Source organism: Lontra canadensis, unplaced genomic scaffold (assembly GCF_010015895.1).
Source record: "Lontra canadensis isolate GAN:19392208 unplaced genomic scaffold, GSC_riverotter_1.0 scaffold8, whole genome shotgun sequence".
Classification (NCBI taxonomy): Eukaryota; Metazoa; Chordata; class Mammalia; order Carnivora; family Mustelidae; genus Lontra; species Lontra canadensis.
The window spans coordinates 463,563-481,406 of NW_022631002.1; the positions used below are offsets into that span (position 1 = coordinate 463,563).

Genomic DNA, 17,844 nt, shown 5'->3' on the forward strand with positions numbered 1-17,844 from the left:
CGTCTGTTCCTTCTCTCTCCCGGTCTCAGATCACCGACAGTTTTCAGCAGAAGCCACCCAAGTCCTCACCTAAGAACACTCGGCGAGCGAGCGGTCCAGTACTTCTGGACCAGTACGTCTTCCATGTGGGCCACACGGCAGTGCGCTCTGCTCGGTGTGGCGGAGGGCGCAGCACCAGCCCCCGAGAGAGGCCCACCCCCAGCCCACCACAGCACGCCCCGACTGAAGCTGAGCTCGCCGCGCGGACTCACGTGGTCCATCATTTCCTGCAGGCCACGGCTGAACGGGCGCTGGCCGACACCGGCAAGGCCCTCCTGCGCCTCCGGGAAGGACACAGGCCCGATGCTCGGCGCCATCCCAAACTGCCTCACCATGGAGTAGGCGATGCGCGTGACCTTCCTCAGGTCGTCCTGAGCCCCTGCAGCAGAGGGTCCGGACAGAGGTTCTCTTCGGGCACTGCCCAGTCACGGCACACGGGGCCCCCTGGCACAGGCACAGGCACAGGCCCCAGGAGAAGAGCATATCTCGTCATGGCTCCTCAGAAGTCTTACACTTCTGAGTTCCTGCTGGGGTACACATGTGGGTGCACTTTCCTGGCAGTTCTCCAGCCCACGTCCTGCTCTGCACTGGCCCGGCTGTCAACCCTGAGCCCCAGTGTCACGGCAACAAGCGAGGAACGGCTCTACCTCCTCTCTGGACGTCCCGGTGAAGCGGCAGTCTGCGAAGGCCGACTGAGCCTGTCCCACCACTGCAGTCCCTCCCCCAGATACACACCCTTCCCCCCGCCACGCGGAAGCACTGCGGGTGTGAAAGCGCTTTGAGGACTCAGAACCCGCGAGGGCCAGCTTCTCACCGGAAGTGACCTTGTTGAAGGAGATGTTCTCGGACGCGCGGCCACCCAAGGCCATGCACATGCGCTCGAACAGCTGCTCCTTGGTGAGGAGGTGCTGGTCTCTCGGGAGCATCTGAGCGAAGCCCAGCGCCGCGTTAGTCCGTGGTGCGATGGAGACCTGCGGAACGTCACGCAGCCGAGTGAGCGAGTGAGCGGGCAGGATCCGGACTTTGAAGACGAAGGTGTGGAAACGTAGGACAGATCTTTAATGGGAGAGTTTCAAAGCAGTTGAAGCAAATCTGTATGGGCCCCATTTTACAGCAAAGGAGGACCCTGTCCCTGAAGGAGGACGGCCCAAGAGGCGGATGGGCTGTGCCTTGCGTGCACCCCCGGACGTGCGCCCGAAGGAAAGCACACTGGCATGACGGGGCTGCTGTGGGTGCACGTCCTGCACCAGTCGTCGCAGGCATCGGCTTGGGAACGGACACCGAGGACGATGGAGACTAGCCCTGCCACTCTGACTCCCAGCAGCCCGACGGCAGGTGCACACACGGGGTGGGCCGGGGGGTCTCCCAGGGCCCGGGGCATCCAAGGAGGAAATGGAAACCCGACACGGAAGCAAACTGCAGTGTCAACAGCTGTAAGGGACGGCCCGACCGGGGGCGGGGCTTCATGACCTGCCCCGGCGGAGGAGCCGGCCTGCCTCAGGAGGGGTGCTTCTCATTGTGACAGACGTACCCTTTAGACATCCCACAAAGTGAAAATTCTGAGAACAAGGAATTTTAAATAACATTACTTCATTCGGGATTTTTCTGCATTAATTTTTATTTTCGTTTTTGAGATACTGCATTCAGACATTTGCCCTGAACCCTGCCTTCCTCACCCTCGGCCTGACCCGGGGCACCTTAGCGATGGCAGCATGCCCCATCTGTCACCAGACACTGGATCCCTCCCGCTGCTAATTGCGTAAGAGGAACTGGCCTGGTCGACAGGGCGTCATCAGACGCAGCCAGACCGTCCATGTGGCTGCCGCGAACCCTTCTGAGAAGAAGCCCGGTAGCGATAATGTGCCGGGCTTGCAATGCCACGTCCCACTGCCGTTGTTGGGAAGCTGTGGTGCTGCGGCTGCCTCCTGGCACCACGGGACCACAGCATGGGCGCGGCCCCCATCTGGGCTGCATCCCGCCTGTGCGGAGGGCACCGTGCAACCTGCACGCAGATTCTGGGGAAGCTGTTTCTGCCAGTAGCAGCACATACAAATAAATTTTCATCAAGTTCACAAAATGCCTCCAAGAGTGGTGTTTTTTTTAATGTGAACCAAACTCACTTATTTTTAAGGTGAGCAATCACTAGGTCAACACTTTTGGTAAACATGGCGATTCTTAATTCCAAGAGTAACTGTGTAGACGGCACAGAAATACCCCAGCTGATCATGTGACTACAACGGTCACTTCCCAGACCAGAGCCCACTTTGGCTCTCCTGCCCTTTGCTTCTGGGGGTGACGGGTCCCACACCATCCATTCCTGCCCTGTGCCCACATCCAGCTCACAGTGCACTTTCTCTTTAAGCCACAATACGCAATGCTTCCACAATCAGCTTTGTTCAAGGGCCCGTTGGGCTCACAGCCCCCAGCCCCGACGCAGACACCCTACCTTCATGACGGCCTCGGTGTGCTCCAGCAGCCAGCCGACCAGGGCGTGGCCCGACTCGTGGAACGCGACCACCTTCTGTTCTTCCTTTGACAGGATCTGGCTCTTTTTGGCAGTCCCTGAAAGAGTGCGGGATCCGAATCTGGGCACAGGGTCCCGGACAGGCGTGCCAGGCACCCGCGTTGACCTCACAGAGCTCCACCCCCTGCCATCAAAGCAGCGTCGTCCCAGATGTTCACCTCCTGCACCTCTGCCCCGGGCCAGCACCCAGACGTTGCTCATGGGGTCGGGGGAGATGCTAGAGGGTCCTGTTTGTTTCTACTTCTGTGAATGCCGGGTTGACATGTGCCCACCCTCAGGGGCCCACAGGACACTGGGCCGCTGTGATTAGTGGGATCCCCACCGAGGTCCAGGCTTCGCAGCGGCTCTTCCCCTGCACCGGCTGGAAGCTGCTACCCCTTGCTAGCTGGCTGCCTCCCATCTGCCTCGTCTCTGTAGTCCATGAACCCCAGAGCCCGTCACCGTAAGCAACCCGGGTTCTTCACACCTCCCCGTGTTCCCGATTTACACAGCCCAGATCAGCTCTGGGTCTGACCGTGTGCTCCTAGGGCCTTCCCCTTCCGTTTACGGCAAGGCTGGGTCTGAGCATCCGAACGTGAGGCAGAGCCCCCGATGGTGGCCACTGGAACCCACGTGCTGTAGCTTGGGCAGGCCACAACTGTGCGGTGAGTATGTCCTTCTGTCTCTCTAGCTTTGACACTGTTAGTGTGAGATCCATTTCCACGGAAACTAAGTGTCTTATGTGAAGGTGAAGCCAGGTCTGTAGTAAGCAGCGGCCACTTGCGTACCTCTGTCCACACAGGTTCCTGAGCTGTAGCCTGGACATCTGGTGGCATCTGTACCAGACTTCAGCTCAGCCAGAGTGACAGGGACAAGCCTGTTGTAGGGACAGCTCGTGCCGGAGCGCTCCCCACCCACGTGCAAGGCTGGCATTTCTTATACTTCTCTGGTAATGGACCGTTTCTCTCTTTAAAAAACTTTCAGTGTCTTGAACTGAACCCTCTCAAGGACAAGACACATGGGGCCGTGGACACTTCAGGATACTCTCGGTTTCAGTCCCGCTCTCCTGACAGAAGCCCAGGGACCCTACTTTGAGTAGCGACAGTTAAGGTCTCCCGGAAGGCCCCCCTGCCCCGCCCCGCCGCCAAGACCCCTTGTGTCGCTGCCCTGAGCAGAGACGGGCCAGGCAGCAGAGCACAGCTTTCGGGAGACCTGCAGCCCCGCAACATGGACGGGGCCCGTGAGGTCCATGCCGAGGCACCGTTGACGGCAGAGGGGCTGAGTGCCACTCATGCTTGGGTGTGTGAGACCCTGTGTCTCTGCTGGAAGAGGTTTCTGCTCTTTGGCGTATCCCTGGTATTTTAAACAAGAGAGCAACCCAACTTAGGAACACTTTCCCTACTGCTTTCTCGTCCAGCAGTTCTTCACTGATCCCTTCTGTCATGTGTCAGCCTGACCTGCGCCGCACCCCCCTGCCCCCCCGCCGTCCGGGTGCTTGCGCTCGTACCAGCAATGACACGCTCCACAGCGCACTCGAAGTTAAGGGTGTGGACAGATGCGTGCCCTTCCCGTGCGGCGTGCAACGCGGCCTCGTTACAGACGTTGGCGATGTCGGCACCTGTCCGCACAGCAGCGTGAGCAGAGGGCAGGGGAGGGGAGGGGAGCATGGGCGGGAGGCGGACAGCAGGCAGGCGGTGCTTCCGTCCTCCGTGAAGCCAGCGCGCCACTAGCAGACCAGGGCAGCTCTGCCCTGTGCTGTCCCCTTTCTGCCCCCACCAGGCTCCTTCCTGCTCAAGTCCCACCAGCAGCTTTGCACCACCTGCTGTTTCACTCTCCCTGGGAATTCACACCCCAGTACCCATGAGATTCTAGTTAAGGGCCTTAAAGGAAAATCCAAAAGGAAGAAATTATAATAAAAGAGATTTTGTTGCTATTACCCTTTAAAACGAGAGTCATAGAGAAAGTATCCTGATTTGTGATGCGTCTCTGTTCAGTGAGAACAGACGGTGAGGCGGGCCGTGGTGCGCTCGGGCAGCCACGAGGCCCTGAACGGCATCGCCTGCCAGGGAGCAGTAGGCACGCACAGCCCGAGCGTGGAAAGGCCCTGAAGGGCCGGTGTGCAGAGGCCTGCGGGCAGAAGGGCCCGGAGAGACCCAGGTGTAGGCACCGCTGGCGCAGGAAAAGCCGAGTGCCGTGCGGCACTTTTCTCCTCTGCCGACTCTCTGCGCACGACCTCACTCCCGCCCAGGCTGTGCTACCTGCAGGGCCCCGGGCAGGGGTGCGCACCCCCCGAGCAGCAGGGAGCAGTGTCCATACCGCTGAACCCCGGCGTGAGCTCTGCCAGACGCTGCGAGTAGAAGCTGCTGGCCTGGGTCAGCTTCAGGCTCTTCAGGTGCTGCTCAAAAATCTCCCGCCTTTCCTGCGGAGAAAGGAGCCAAGCGTGGGCTCGCCCCTGCCCCGCAGACAGCAGCCATGGGCTGTCAGATCACCGCTCTGGCCTACAGGCAGGAGACCGGCAGACCGCAAGCAGCACAAGTGGAAGGTGGCGGGGAGGGACGACGAAGCGCCTCACGCACGTGAGGGTCGTTGTGTAGAACGTCTGGTTACCGCACACTGGGAACCTCCCAGACCCCCGAGTCACAACAGTGGGGAGCTGCCCCCAGCGCAGCATCAGGGGAGCCCCGCTCGGTCCAAGCGTCAGACCCGGGACTGCCGGCCGCGGCGCGGGAACGCGCACCCTTCCACTCGCGCTCGGGACCCTCTCCCCACCCAGCACCGCCCGCTGGTCGCTGCTGCCCTGGGGCACCGAGGAGCTGGTGGGGACCAGGACGAGGACTCAGGCTTCCCGGGGATTGTGCTACAAAACGCAGCCACAGTGCTGAGGGGTAAAGGGAGAAGCTGGGGGTGCAGAGAACGAGCTGTGGAACCACGGCAGAATTTGGGTGAGCCAGACAGTCGCAGACGAGACCCGGCCCCGGCCACACTGACCTGCAGCGTGGGAAGGTCGATGCAGATGTGTCGATCCAGCCGGCCAGGCCTCAGCAGAGCGTTGTCCAAAACGTCAGCCCGGTTGGTAGATGCCAGGACAATGACGTGGTCGGTGGTGCCCATTCCTGGAGGGACAGACAGCTGTTGGGGTACAGCTCCCCTTCCGGGACACAGGGGGGGACGGACCTCCCACTGGGGCCCGTGAGAATGAGGAGATGTGGACTGACCCAGGCTCAGGGACCCCCCGAGAGCAAGAATTTGCCTGTCTTCCCCAGGCTGCCAGCCCAGAGGCAGAGCCACAGATGGGGGCCTGCACAGCCATCCAGACGGCACCCTGGGGGGTCGTGTTTCCCCTCAGTAACTGCCCAGCAGACCCGGGGAATGAGGGGCACCGTGTCCACGCTCCTTTGGTGCAAAGCCATGGGCCAGAGCAGACATTTCTCAACACTGGTCTGTGGCCTGGGTTTGGAGGCTCCGGGTTTCTCAGAAGGTTGAAAAGCAAGGGCTGAGAGCACCACTGGTGGCCCAGGTCTTTGTGAGAACTGACATGGGCCCTTATCTGAGCAAGGCCGCACCCACAGAAACGCATCCAAGCAGAGGCTGGGTGATCTGGGCCTGAGCAGACATCCAACGGTCCTACGTGTATGCTCCACACACACGTTACAGTGCGATGCTGGCCTTCTGTTGTTGTAGATAATTACGTCCAGAGCACGTAAGACCGAGAGCACGTGAGATCCAGAACTTCGGACTGGCTTTAAAATCACCCGCCGGGTAAGAGACTGCAGCAGGGGCGTGGATGGAAAGGGTCTGGCCTGCGACGTGGAGGTTCCCTGCACTGCTTTCCCTGTGCTTCTGTATGTGTGACAAGGTCCAGAATACAAAGTTTAAAAAATAAAGACTTCAGGGGCACCTGACTGGCTCGGTGGATGGAATGTGAGACTCTTGATCTCAGGGTCTTGAGTTCAAAGCCCCACTTGGGTGTGGAGCCCACTTAATTAAAGAAACAAACCTGCCATGATCTTTTGCTAATGAAAAAAGTCCACAATAAGCAGACACACAAGTACAATCTGAAACTACCTGTGAAGCGCCGAGCGTAATTTAAAAGACGTTTTAGAGAACTAGGCCCTGAGAGCGTGAGGCACCACCACCTCCCAGCAGACCGCCGCTAACTCCACCCCAGGACCCCACGATGGCATGAGGGGCCTGGCGGAGCGCACGGGCCAGGGCCTGGCCACCTCGCAAGGATCTGACGCCTGAGTCACTGAGAAGCACCGGGACACACAAACCCCAGCCCACGCCCTCAGAACGCTCCTGTGCGCGCATCCTCGCTGGAGTCCCCTAGGCTGGGACACCATGAGGGGTCCAGCCCACTCTTGTGTCGAGCAGAAAGTAGAGCGCATAACCCTAACCTCCCAAATAACCCGGGAGCAACAGCAGGAACCACCCAGCAGCTCCACGGGCCTGCCCTGTGGTTTCAGGACGTCGCTGTGACACAGGCAACAGGAGGCTGACTGGACGGAGGGCCCCGGGACAGACACGGCTTCGTTTCTCGGACAAGGAGGGAAGCCAGAGCTCTCCTCTGGGGACTTGCTGGGACTCCCTGCTCCGACTTCCGAAAGGTCCTCCTTCCACAGGCCGAGGCCACGAATGTGGAATTCTGAGTCACAGATGCGAACACATGACCCGGAGAAGAGTGGTGCGTGCTTGTCCCTGACGATCTCGAGTGAATGGCGCCGTCCAGCAGGGAGCCATGCTCCTGAGGCCCATCCAGACAGGTGTGTGTGGAGAGTTTCTGTCCTTCCCTTGCTTCACAGCAACCATGACACCGAAACCCCGCATTCCCAGACCGCTCACACTGGCGGACGTGTGGGCCGCTCGTCTTCAGGGCCCGCAAGCGCGGCACTGGTCCGCGGGCGCACTGCTCTTGCTGGGTCGGATGGGGGCCGCGACCTTGTCTCCCAGAGAGGCTGCCACACGGGACGCTCCCACGGGCAGTGTGTCTGCTCACGTCTCCCTGGTTGCTTTATTTAAATCAGGGTCACGGAGGTTCCCGCAAGGACCCGGGTCTGACCTCTCCCCGCCCTCCCCAGCATCTGGTGCTGCGGCCACGCTTCCCCGGAGTCTCCTGTGAGGCGCGTGTTCCTAGGAAAGACTCAGCAAGATCTTTCGGGAGATGGGGACAAGCTTGTTCTAGAAATTCTAGGAGAGAGCAAAGCACACCCGCTCCCACAGCTACAGCCGAAGGAACAGACGCCAGGAGCCGGCCCACCTTCCTCCCAGACCGCTGCAGGGGGAGGCCACTGCCCGTGGGGGGGCGGACGGCTGGGCTGGGGCCCCAGCCGCTGTCAGGTCCAGCCAAGCGCTGGCAGAGGCACAAAGGCCATTCAGTGGAGGATGCAACAGCCTCTTCAACAAACGGAGAACCAGACCGCCCCCCCCCCCCCAGGCAGAAAAAGGAGCCATGGCCAAACCCTCGCATCTGCACCAGCGTGACATCAGACACATCATGGATTAAGATGGAAAGGCCAGGTGGATGGGAGCGAGGGCCTCCTGCTGACCCCGAGGGAGGCCGGAGCTCATGCCCCACAGGCTCTCTCGAACGCAGAGGCTCAGGTGAGGGCACCCATCGCAGAGCCCTCCTGCTGTTCAAGATGTAGCAAGGGGACTGTCCCCCTCTAAGGGACCTGGTGGGATCCCAGCACTCGGCACATGTGCCCTCGCCATGTGACCTGGCTGTCCCATAGCACAGCCTCGTCCTGACACGGTGAGCTTTTCCCACGATGGGCACAGTGTCCGCTCCGTGCCCCGCACATCAATGAAGCAGTGCTGCCCTTCCCCGAGGACTAACAGAGACGCCTCAGACGCCGGTGAAGGGCTGAGAATGCCCGGCTGTGTCCGCACACAGACACACCTGTTCACTGCCAGGCTGGCCCAACAAGGGCCTTCAGTCAGTGGGTCGGGGTTCTGGGCAGAAGTGCCCCATTCATGGTGGCACAGAGAGCCTGGGCTCAGGGAAAGATGCCATTTAGTAAACGTTTCCCGGGGGGCTCAGTCTTCAAGTGCCAACAGCCCGAGGCAGCAGGAGATCTGCTTGTCCCATGTGCTATGTGTACAGGGCAGGAGCCTCCTTGAGTGCCTTCAGGTAACCTGGACTGTAGTCGCACACACAGAGGTGCAGGCGAGGTCACAAGCCAGGATGCCACAGCTCCAGAGCCTGGAGGAACAGGGGCCAACGGGAACCCCGTAGCACAGCACCTCCCAGTCCAGACGCGCGCCTGCATGCCCTTGCGGGGCTGCCGTCTGCAGGAGCCCAAGGGCACACATGAGCTAGAGGAAGCGTGAAGACTTCTGACAGCCTGCTCTCGCCCGTCCCCTGGACAGCGTAGACGCTAGCCGTTCTTTCAAGGAGACAATCAGACGCCATCATTAACATCTGGTACTTCTGAGACGACTGGGTGGCTCAGTCATTATGCGTCTGCCTTCGGCTCAACCCCTGATCCCGGGGTTCTGGGATCGAGCCCCGCATCGGGCTCTCTGCTCAGCGGGGAGCCTGCTTCCTCCTCTTTCTCTGCCTCCCTCTCTGCCTACTTGTGATTTCTCTGTCAAATAAACAAATAAAATCTTAAAAAAAAAAAATCCGGTACTTCTGAGAGCAGAGGCTCATCAAACACACAGTCCTGGGTCTCAACAGACAGACAGACCTCAGGCTCAGGTGCCCGCAGGCCCAGGTGTGAGACCTTGGGACCAGAACCCGAGGGGATCTTCCAGATCCCAGCAGGACTCCAGGACCATGTCCAGAACCACACTGAGTAGAGGTGGCTCAGCATGAAGGGGTCATGAAAACCCGTTCAATCGAAAAGCACCAAGTGTGGTCTCAGCCGTGGGAGACTGTGGGGCGTAACTCCAAGACCACGAGCAGCACACGGCCTGCCCCCGGAAGGCGCTCCTGGAGGCCCCTCTGTGCCGGCATCCCGACAGCCGCATTCAGAACCGGGACCTCACTCTGCTCACAGTCCCGAGGACGTGGAGTCTGTGGAAGCTTCCTTCCCCAGAAGCTGCTCTTGTGCACGGCCCCTGAGCAAACGGCGCCCGGCAGCTGGGTCTGAGGGGGCTCCAATGCACCCCATTCTGCGGACAACCTGACCACACAGCCTCTTTGGCACACTGGCTACACAGGGCACTTGGCTTTTCTGCCCGTGGAGCTTGCCAAGTTCCCAACACGCGTGAGAGTGTCGGCCAGCCCCTGAGCGTGTGTGGAGAGGCCTCACCCTGCCACTGGCCAGCCTTGCACAGCAGCACCAGGGACGGCGCCCGCAGCGCGGTCTGGGGCAGCTCTGCAGGGCCTTTCCTAAGTCCGAAAGTATTTCAGAGCGAGAGGCTCAAATAGAGTTTGTCTCGAGTCGCACACGGTCCAACGCCACGTCCACACGCTGGCCAGCATGTGCACTGCCCCCAGGGTGGGAGCACTTCAAGAATGAAAACACACACACGTACTCGGTTCTCTTGGAGCCAGTGACGTGAGCACAAGAGTGTCTCCCTCACCCGCAGTGCTGCAAACAGCGCGGGAATCCTGACGCTCTGAGGCCTGAGGGGGATACCCGTGGGCCCACGGTCACAGCCGCGTTATTCCAAGAGCTGGAGCCGTCCGTCAGCAGGGGACTGGCCACATGGAAGACTATTACTCAGCCTTAAGTGGAAGTCCCACCACATGCACTGCATGGAAAACATGACCCGGGGTGCTCACAGAGCTGCTGTGCCCTCGAGGGTCCTAGAAGACTCAGACCCGTGGAGACAGAGAGCAGGGCTGTGGCTGCTGGGGGCTGGGGAGTTAGTGTTTAATGGGGACAGAGTTCCAGTCGGTGAAGAGAAGTTCGAGAGCCAGACAGTGGTGATGCACAGTGAGAACATACTTAACATCTCTGAAGGAAACGCTCGTAAATGGTTAAAATGGTCAATGTTATTATATATGTCACCATAGCAAAAATAAAGTGGGGCACATGGCCGGTCCTGTCAGTGAAGCATCTCACCCTTGCTCTCGGTTGTAAGTCTGAGCCCCACGTTGGGTGTAGATATTACTTAAAGATAAAATCTCTAAAAACAGATAGGGGCACCTGGGTGGCTCAGTGGTTAAGTGTCCGCCTTCAGTTCAGGTCACGGCCCGGGGGTCCTGGGATCGAGCCCTGCATCGGGCTCTCTGCTCAGTGGGAAGCCTGCTTCCTCCTCTCCCTCTGCCTGCTGTTCTGCCTACTTGTGCTGTCAAGTATTTTAAAAAATAGTAATAAAACAAAATCTTAAAAAGGAGCCGTTCCATGTCACTCACAACCCTGAGATCAAGAGTTGCAGGCTCCCTGACTGAGGCAGCCAGGCGTCCCGTGTCCCCTTTACCGCACTGAGCAGCACAGACACATGGCACAACCCGCTGGGTTCATCCAAGACTGGGAACAGGGTCATGACCTGCCCTGCCTGCCCTTTGGGCTCCCAGGGTTTTCCCTTTCTTTTCCACTATCACCGTCAAACCTGAGTTTCTGGAGTGGAGCCAGGTGACAAACACTCTGACACCGGCCTCCTCTTGTTACTATCTGCCCGAGTGCTTGGCGCGCTCACACCCGGGGCAGGTGTGTGGTGGGGAAACAGACCAGTTGCTGCAGGAAAGTGAAATGCCTGTGAGCATGAGCTCAAGGTTCCCGAACAGGACACCAGCTGCGTGGTCCATCTAGAGAGCAGGTCTCGGGAAGAAAGCCTTCCACGCCCAGGAGCAGGCTGGGTGAGGGGCACCCACCGTCCATCTCCACCAGAAGCTGGTTGAGTGTCTGCTCTTCCTCCGTGTTGGAGAAACCGGACATGGTGGTAGACCGTTTCTTGCCCACGGCGTCGATCTCATCAATGTAGACGATGCAGGGCGCTCGAGCCCGGGCTTCCTTGAAGAGGCTCCGTACACGGGCAGCGCCAAGGCCTGAGACAACACAGGGACCCAGAGTCAGACAGGTAATGGGAGATGAGCCCAACTCTCGTGCCAGTGGCCAGAGCTGCGCCCTGAGGATGACGGGGTCTCCTAGAGCCCCCTGCTGGATGCTCACCCTCCTGGACTCCCCAGGCCACACACAGAAGCAGCTTCAACGAACATCACTGCCCAGTTCCCTCCATAAACATGTCCAGTAACCCAGGTTTCATGTGTCCTTCCCTGTCCCCCTGGGTGCCCGTCTACCCAGCCGCCTGAGGAAGGCCGTGTGATGGCAGAGAGCTCGCTGCACAGATGGTCGGGCAAACCTGTCCCCAGCCCCCCAGGCAATACCAACCTCCAATGACCTCCACGAACTCCGGGCCGGCCATCGCCAAAAAGGGCACCTGGGCCTCCGTCGCCACCGCCTTGGCCAGAAGGGTCTTCCCACAGCCGGGGGGCCCGAGCAACAGCGCACCTTTTGGGACTTTGGCGCCCAGCTGAAGGAAGCGCTCTGGGCTCTGGAAAAGCAGACCACGGCACGCCGGTCATAGGTGTTTGAGAATTTCCAAAACAGGACTCCCATGGAGCTCAGCTCCTGTACCATCTGGAATCAGCCACAGTTCACGTCGTGGGGGAAGCAGAGTGCTCTGGCCGTGGCCAGGCATCCTGGGGGGTCTGGGGTGCGGTCAGCCAGGGGTTCCCGGTCACCCACAGGGCCCCGGCCCTCCGATGGGCCCCCAACTGTGCACCCGGCCTGTCCGGCTGGCTGAGCCCACGCGCCCGCACCCGCCCCTGCTCGGCCGCACCTTCAGGTAATCCACAAACTCTCTGACTTCTAGCTTGGCTTCGTGCATCCCCGCCACATCTTTGAAGCTGACGCCTTTCCCCATCTTGCCGTCCACAATCGTGAAACGAGCCATTTTAAGCTGGTTCTGGGCAGAAAGAACAAAGGGCAGGGTTCTGTGAAATGACAGGAGACGTGAGCCCCTCGGGCTGGGGCTGCCGGCACGAGGTGGCTGTGTGTCCCTGGGGCCCCGGCTCCCGCAAGCCTGGCTCTCCTCACACCCTCTCCGCTCAGACAGAAGGGAGGTGAAGCCGTCTTCTGGGCATCCAAGGGAAGATGTTTACTATGCATTGTGAACAGTAAGAAAATTCTCTAGCATCTAGCAATCTGCCTTAAAACAACAACCCATAAACCACCCCTGTTTCAAACAAGGTAATTCAGTATCTGCTACAGATCGGCTGGAGTTTTCTATATGGCTTTTCCCACTATGGTGGAGTGCTCTGACTGGAAGAGAATGTGGTAACACACAGCTCGAGGAAGGTTCGGTAGAAAGGTTAGCTGGTTAATTTCTGGAATGCAGTCCGGCAAGACAAAGGTCTCGGTGAGGGATGCAAACCTGAGCTAGTCGGCCTCCCAGGTACGCCACGCGGACCAGCACGCCCTCCAAAGGACACGTGTGCCCCAGCTCCATCACAGTACTAGCTAGACACAGCAAAGGCGGTGAACAGCCCCAGGACGCCTGGGGGCTCGGTCCATAAAGCATCTGCCTTCAGCACAGGTCACGATCCCGCAGTCCTGGGGTCGAGCCTCTCATCAGGTTCCCCTCTCAGCAGGGAACCTGCTTCTCCCTCTGCCTCTGCCTGCCGCCACTCCCCTTACCTGTGCTCGCTCTCTGTCAAACAATAAGATCTTTAAAAAGTTTTTTTTTATAAATAAATAAACAGCCCCGAGTATGTAAGCCTGGTGACCCTGGCTGAGTGAAACCCAACAGCCCCACAGTGAGACACCATCAATACAGACAGGAACACCCGCCTGGTCCCAGTGGAAACGTGCCTCAGCTCCCAGGTCGGTGACCAGAGGGTACCCTCTGCAGACCTGCTCCAAGCAGGCCTTGGGTGCCTCCCAGCACCTCTGCTGATGGGACTACCTGGCCAGATGAGACCTGCCAGGGAGGGACAGTGCATGTTACCACGAAGGCCACCACATAATAGGAGGGCTTTGTTGTTTTGGCTTTTTTAAAGTAATTTTTGTATCCAACTTGGGGCCCGAACTCAAGCTTCCCATGCTCTACCAACTGAGCCAGCCAGGCGCCCCAGGAGAATGGTTTTAAAGTGTACTAAGGTTTGGGGCATCTGGCTGGCTCAGTCGGTAGAGCATGTGATGCTTGACCTTGGGGTCTTGAGTTCGAGCCCTCCATTGGGTGTAGAAATTACTTAAAAAAAATAGAATATTAAAAAAAAAAAAAAAAAGTAAAATAAGAACATAACGACAACCTTTACCAATTTCTCAGTGTCTTAGGTGGTAGGAGAAACCAAAAACGAAGCCATGCCCAGCCCCAGAAAAACCGCTGAACAAAGTGTCCAGCACACCCATGGGGCTCGGCTGCCCAGCGAGTCAGAGAGGGAGGGGCCTGGGCGGCTCCAGGTTGGACCCTGTGGCCGTGAACATGCGCTCACGGGAGTGTGCCAGGACCCTGCCCCCACAGCCCAAGCACAGATCCTAGGCCACAGGTGCGATGAGACGGGATCTCCATCACTTACGAAAGCACTGAGTCCTCCTTCCCTTCCGGTCATTCCAGCCAGACGGAACACGTACCACAGGATGGCCAGGCCCACTGCAGTCATCCCCAGGGCGTAGAGGGCACTAGCGGGGGAGAGGGACGGTTACAGACAGGCAGTACGCAGACCCGCTTCACGTCGGGCCGCGGACGCTTTGAAGAGGACGAGAGCAGCCCATACTCGGAGACCAGTGCACGGAGCAAACGGCTGTGGAAACGGGTTTCCTTGTCCAATTCTCGTCCTTTGTGACCTGCCCCTCAGCCATCTCAGGAACACATCACAGCCTGATACGGCGGCGCACCACGGCGTGAAGCCGAAACACGGACACGGCGCTGACCCTGTCCGCCAGGGCCTCCTGATAATGCCTAAAAAAACAGACTTTTCACACGTGATGTACTTTCCTTTTTTTTTTCCACAGAGTGAGCGTGCAAGCAGGGAGAGGGAGCAGGCTCTCCGCTGAACAGAGAGCCCGACAGAGGGCTTGGTCCCAGGACCCTGGGATCGTGACGTGAGGTGAAGGCAGACACTTAACCGACTGAGCCACTCAGGTGCCCTATATTTTATTTTCAAAAGTGACGCATCCGGGCCACCTGGGTAGCTGAATCAGTCAAGCGTCCGCCTTCGGCTCAGGTCATGATCCTGGGGTCCTGGGTCTGAGCCCCGCATCAGGCTCCCTACTCAGCAGAGAGTCTACTTCTCCCTCTCCCACTCCCCCAGCTCATGTTCTCTCTCTCGAATAAATAAGTAAAATCTAAAAAAAAAAAAAAAGAAAATGTAGCCCACGAGTTTTGGCTGGTGAGGCAGAGTCCCAGAGCCGCGGAGGAAGGCCGGGGCGCCAGGGATGCCCTGCCGCTCCCTACGGAACTGGCCGTGAAGGCCTGCGCCCTCAGGGGAGAAAGGCCATGGCTCAGGGGTGTCCGCCAGTCACTGGTACCCTGCGTCTTCTCAGACTGTGGTCACGTGGCCACGAGTGACCCTCTCTGCAGATGAGGTCCAGCCACTGGTGGTCCCCGTATGCCGTTAAATCCCCTGGGACTATGGGAGCGAGTGTCCCCCAACCAAGGAGATGCAGGTTCTGCCGGCCCAACAGGGTCCCCGTTTCCACCTGGGCCTGGAAGCAAGAGTTTCTACGGGACATCCCTGCTTCTCCCCTTTCTGTTCCATCTTCCCATTTGTACACAACAGCAACCCCGCCCCAGGCAGAAGCGACAACTAGAGCAGGTGCACGATGCTCCAACAGCCCCTGGGGCCCCTCCTCAGGCGGGCTCACAGCTCACACACCCACTGGCCCTCCCCCACGGTGGCTGGCCTAGGGCAGGCAGGGCCTGGGAGACGTGCTGGTCCTTTCTCACATTACAAAGCCAAGTCAGCTTTAGGTCAGGAGCCCAAATAATGGCCAACATACTTTCCAAAGAATCCTGTCCGCTTGTAGGAAACCGGGATCCTGTCCTTGCCTTCGATATTCAGGGCGTCCTCAGCGGCCCGGAGCTTCTCCTCAAACCTGTCGATGTTTGCCACCTGCATGCGGTACATCAGGGCCAGCCGCTACAGGCAGAGAGCAGAGGGGTGTGGTGACACATGGGCCGCCGCCAGCCGTGAGACAGCCCCCACACACCGGAGCCTCCCGGAGCTGAGCTTTCATCTGCCACCACAGACTCCGTCCGCATCACAATCACAACAGGCTTTCGGCACGTGCGCTCGCTCTAATTTCACCAACAGGAATGTTTGAAGGCAATGGCGGGTGTGCTTTGTCCTTTAAACTCACTACCCAGCCTCAGCTGTGCGTGCAGAGCACCGCGACACTCGACAGCCACGAGCCGCTTCCAGCGCACCGGCACCTTGCTCAGGCAAGAGACAGGGGTCTGGTGTTTGACCTCAGGCGGAACCGGACTCCACTATGCGGCTTTCTCCCTTCTCAGGAAGTCCCCCTGGGGAGAGGGGCAGCTCAGGGAGACTGAGCAGGCGGCGCGCCCCCTGGGGTAGCGGCTTCCCTGAGAGAAGGCTCAGAGCAAGCCAGACGTCCACGCTGGGTCCCCAAATCCCTTGTCTGGGAGCTGACCTGAGCCGCCCAGCCAGGGGCCATCCTGACGCTCTCCAGCGCCCTGGACGGCATCATGCCAGGCCTACGTCGTTCTTCTAAGCGCCTGGCTCCAGTGCTTCCTAGAATGAGCCTGTTCCAAGCGCAGCTTCTCGGCGCGCTGTGGGACCCACGCGGAGCAGCCGTTTCTGCCCTGGCTCTGGAGGACCGCAGAAGGTTCCATGCGGACACGGGGCCAGTGGCTGCCCGGGTGCATGTCACGGGGTCAGCGGCTGCCCGGGTGCATGTCACGGGGCCAGCGGGCCAGAGGGCAGAGGCAGACGGGGGCGCCCCCCAGCCATGACACGCTGATGCTCATCTGGGTTGGAGCGCCGGCGGCCTCAGGGCTCGATGAACCTAACAGACCTCAGACGTGGTCTGGACTTCACCCACGCCTCCGTCACGCAAGCACCTGCCCAGCCAGGTGAACAGAATGGAAACACCTGGCAATGACCTTCTTTCTATGCCAGAAGCCAAGAGCGAAATGGGATTCCAGAGGCCAATTCGACTCGCGTGTCTCTGACCGCCTAGGCCTAGACCAACCACTCGCGTCTGCAAAGTCAGCCGGTCATGCAGCACGCGGGGCCAGGGGGAGCCTGTCACCCCAACTAAATGACAAGCTCTCGTAAACCAACGAGCAGCTATAACCACCATGGCAGGCCCTCAGCCCTCTCCAGACCCAGTCAGGGTCTATGGGTGCTGTCGTGACGGGCACAGCACTGTGTCCTGGACCACCTGGCCCCCGGCCATCCTTACCAGACACCTGTCCGCAAGCACCTTACCTGGCCCACTGTCTCCACCACCCAAACTCCAACGACAAATGGAAAGGAGACTAAAGAAACGGGACAACTAAATACAATTCCCGGCCCCTGACAGGACCCTGGATTAAAAGTACTAATAAGGTGCCTGGGTGGCTCAGTGGGCTAAGCCTCTGCCTTCAGCTCAGGTCATGATCCCAGGGTCCTGGGATCGAGCCCCGCCTCAGGCTCTCTGCTAGGCAGGGAGCCCGCTTCCTCCTCTCTCTCTGCTTGCCTCTCTGCCTACTTATGATCTCTATCTGTCAAATAAATAAACAAAACCTTTAAAAAAACTAATAATTTTAGGAAAAAAAAAAAAGTACTAATAAGGGGGGCGCCTGGGTGGCTCAGTGGGTTAAGCAGCTGCCTTCGGCTCAGGCCATGGTTCCGGGGTCCTGGGATCAAGCCCCACATCGGGCTTCCTGCTCAGCAGAGAGCCTGCTTCTCTCTCTCCCTCTGCCTGCTGCTCTGCTTACTTGTGCTCTCTCTTTGTCAAATAAATAAATAAAATCTAAAAAAAAAAAAAGTACTAATAAGGGGCACCTGGGGTTCCCACTCTTGATCTCAGCTCAGGTCTTGATCTCAGGGTTGTGAGTTCAGTCCCCGTGTTGGGCTCCGTGCTCATGGAGGCTACATAACAACATAATAATTAAATAGTAATAAACCAGCTCTTCATGCTGGTATGCAGACGACCAGAGAGCAGATCAGGGACAGTGCTCTGGACAGTGCTCTCGCCCCACTACCTCTCCCGTGCCTGCCGGTGGTATGGTTCTGGGGTGAGGGACAGGGGTTCCATCCGTGACATGGAGCCGGCTCCTGGGGCCCCTCCCCACCGATGCCCAGCCCTGCCCTGGGCCCAGGCCCCACCCTCTGCACCTGACGTGGGGAGGTGAGCAGGCCCCAGCCGGCCCTGGCTCTCCGCCCCACTCCTGCCCCC

At 59.1% G+C, this 17,844-nt stretch overlaps 1 protein-coding gene across 1 annotated transcript in view; it reads right to left on the reverse strand.

Moving 5' to 3' along the window:
- Positions 1-17,844, reverse strand: part of SPG7 (SPG7 matrix AAA peptidase subunit, paraplegin) — a 29,262-nt gene that overhangs the window by 1,804 nt on the left and 9,614 nt on the right. The window contains exons 5-15 of the mRNA XM_032853753.1: positions 15,439-15,578; positions 14,016-14,118; positions 12,278-12,403; positions 11,827-11,989; positions 11,310-11,483; positions 5,531-5,655; positions 4,859-4,961; positions 4,050-4,160; positions 2,486-2,601; positions 854-1,010; positions 252-418 (exon numbers count right to left, since the gene is read on the reverse strand). Of these exons, the coding sequence (XP_032709644.1) occupies positions 252-418; positions 854-1,010; positions 2,486-2,601; positions 4,050-4,160; positions 4,859-4,961; positions 5,531-5,655; positions 11,310-11,483; positions 11,827-11,989; positions 12,278-12,403; positions 14,016-14,118; positions 15,439-15,578 (1,485 nt within the window). The remainder of the gene's footprint in view (positions 1-251; positions 419-853; positions 1,011-2,485; positions 2,602-4,049; positions 4,161-4,858; positions 4,962-5,530; positions 5,656-11,309; positions 11,484-11,826; positions 11,990-12,277; positions 12,404-14,015; positions 14,119-15,438; positions 15,579-17,844) is intronic.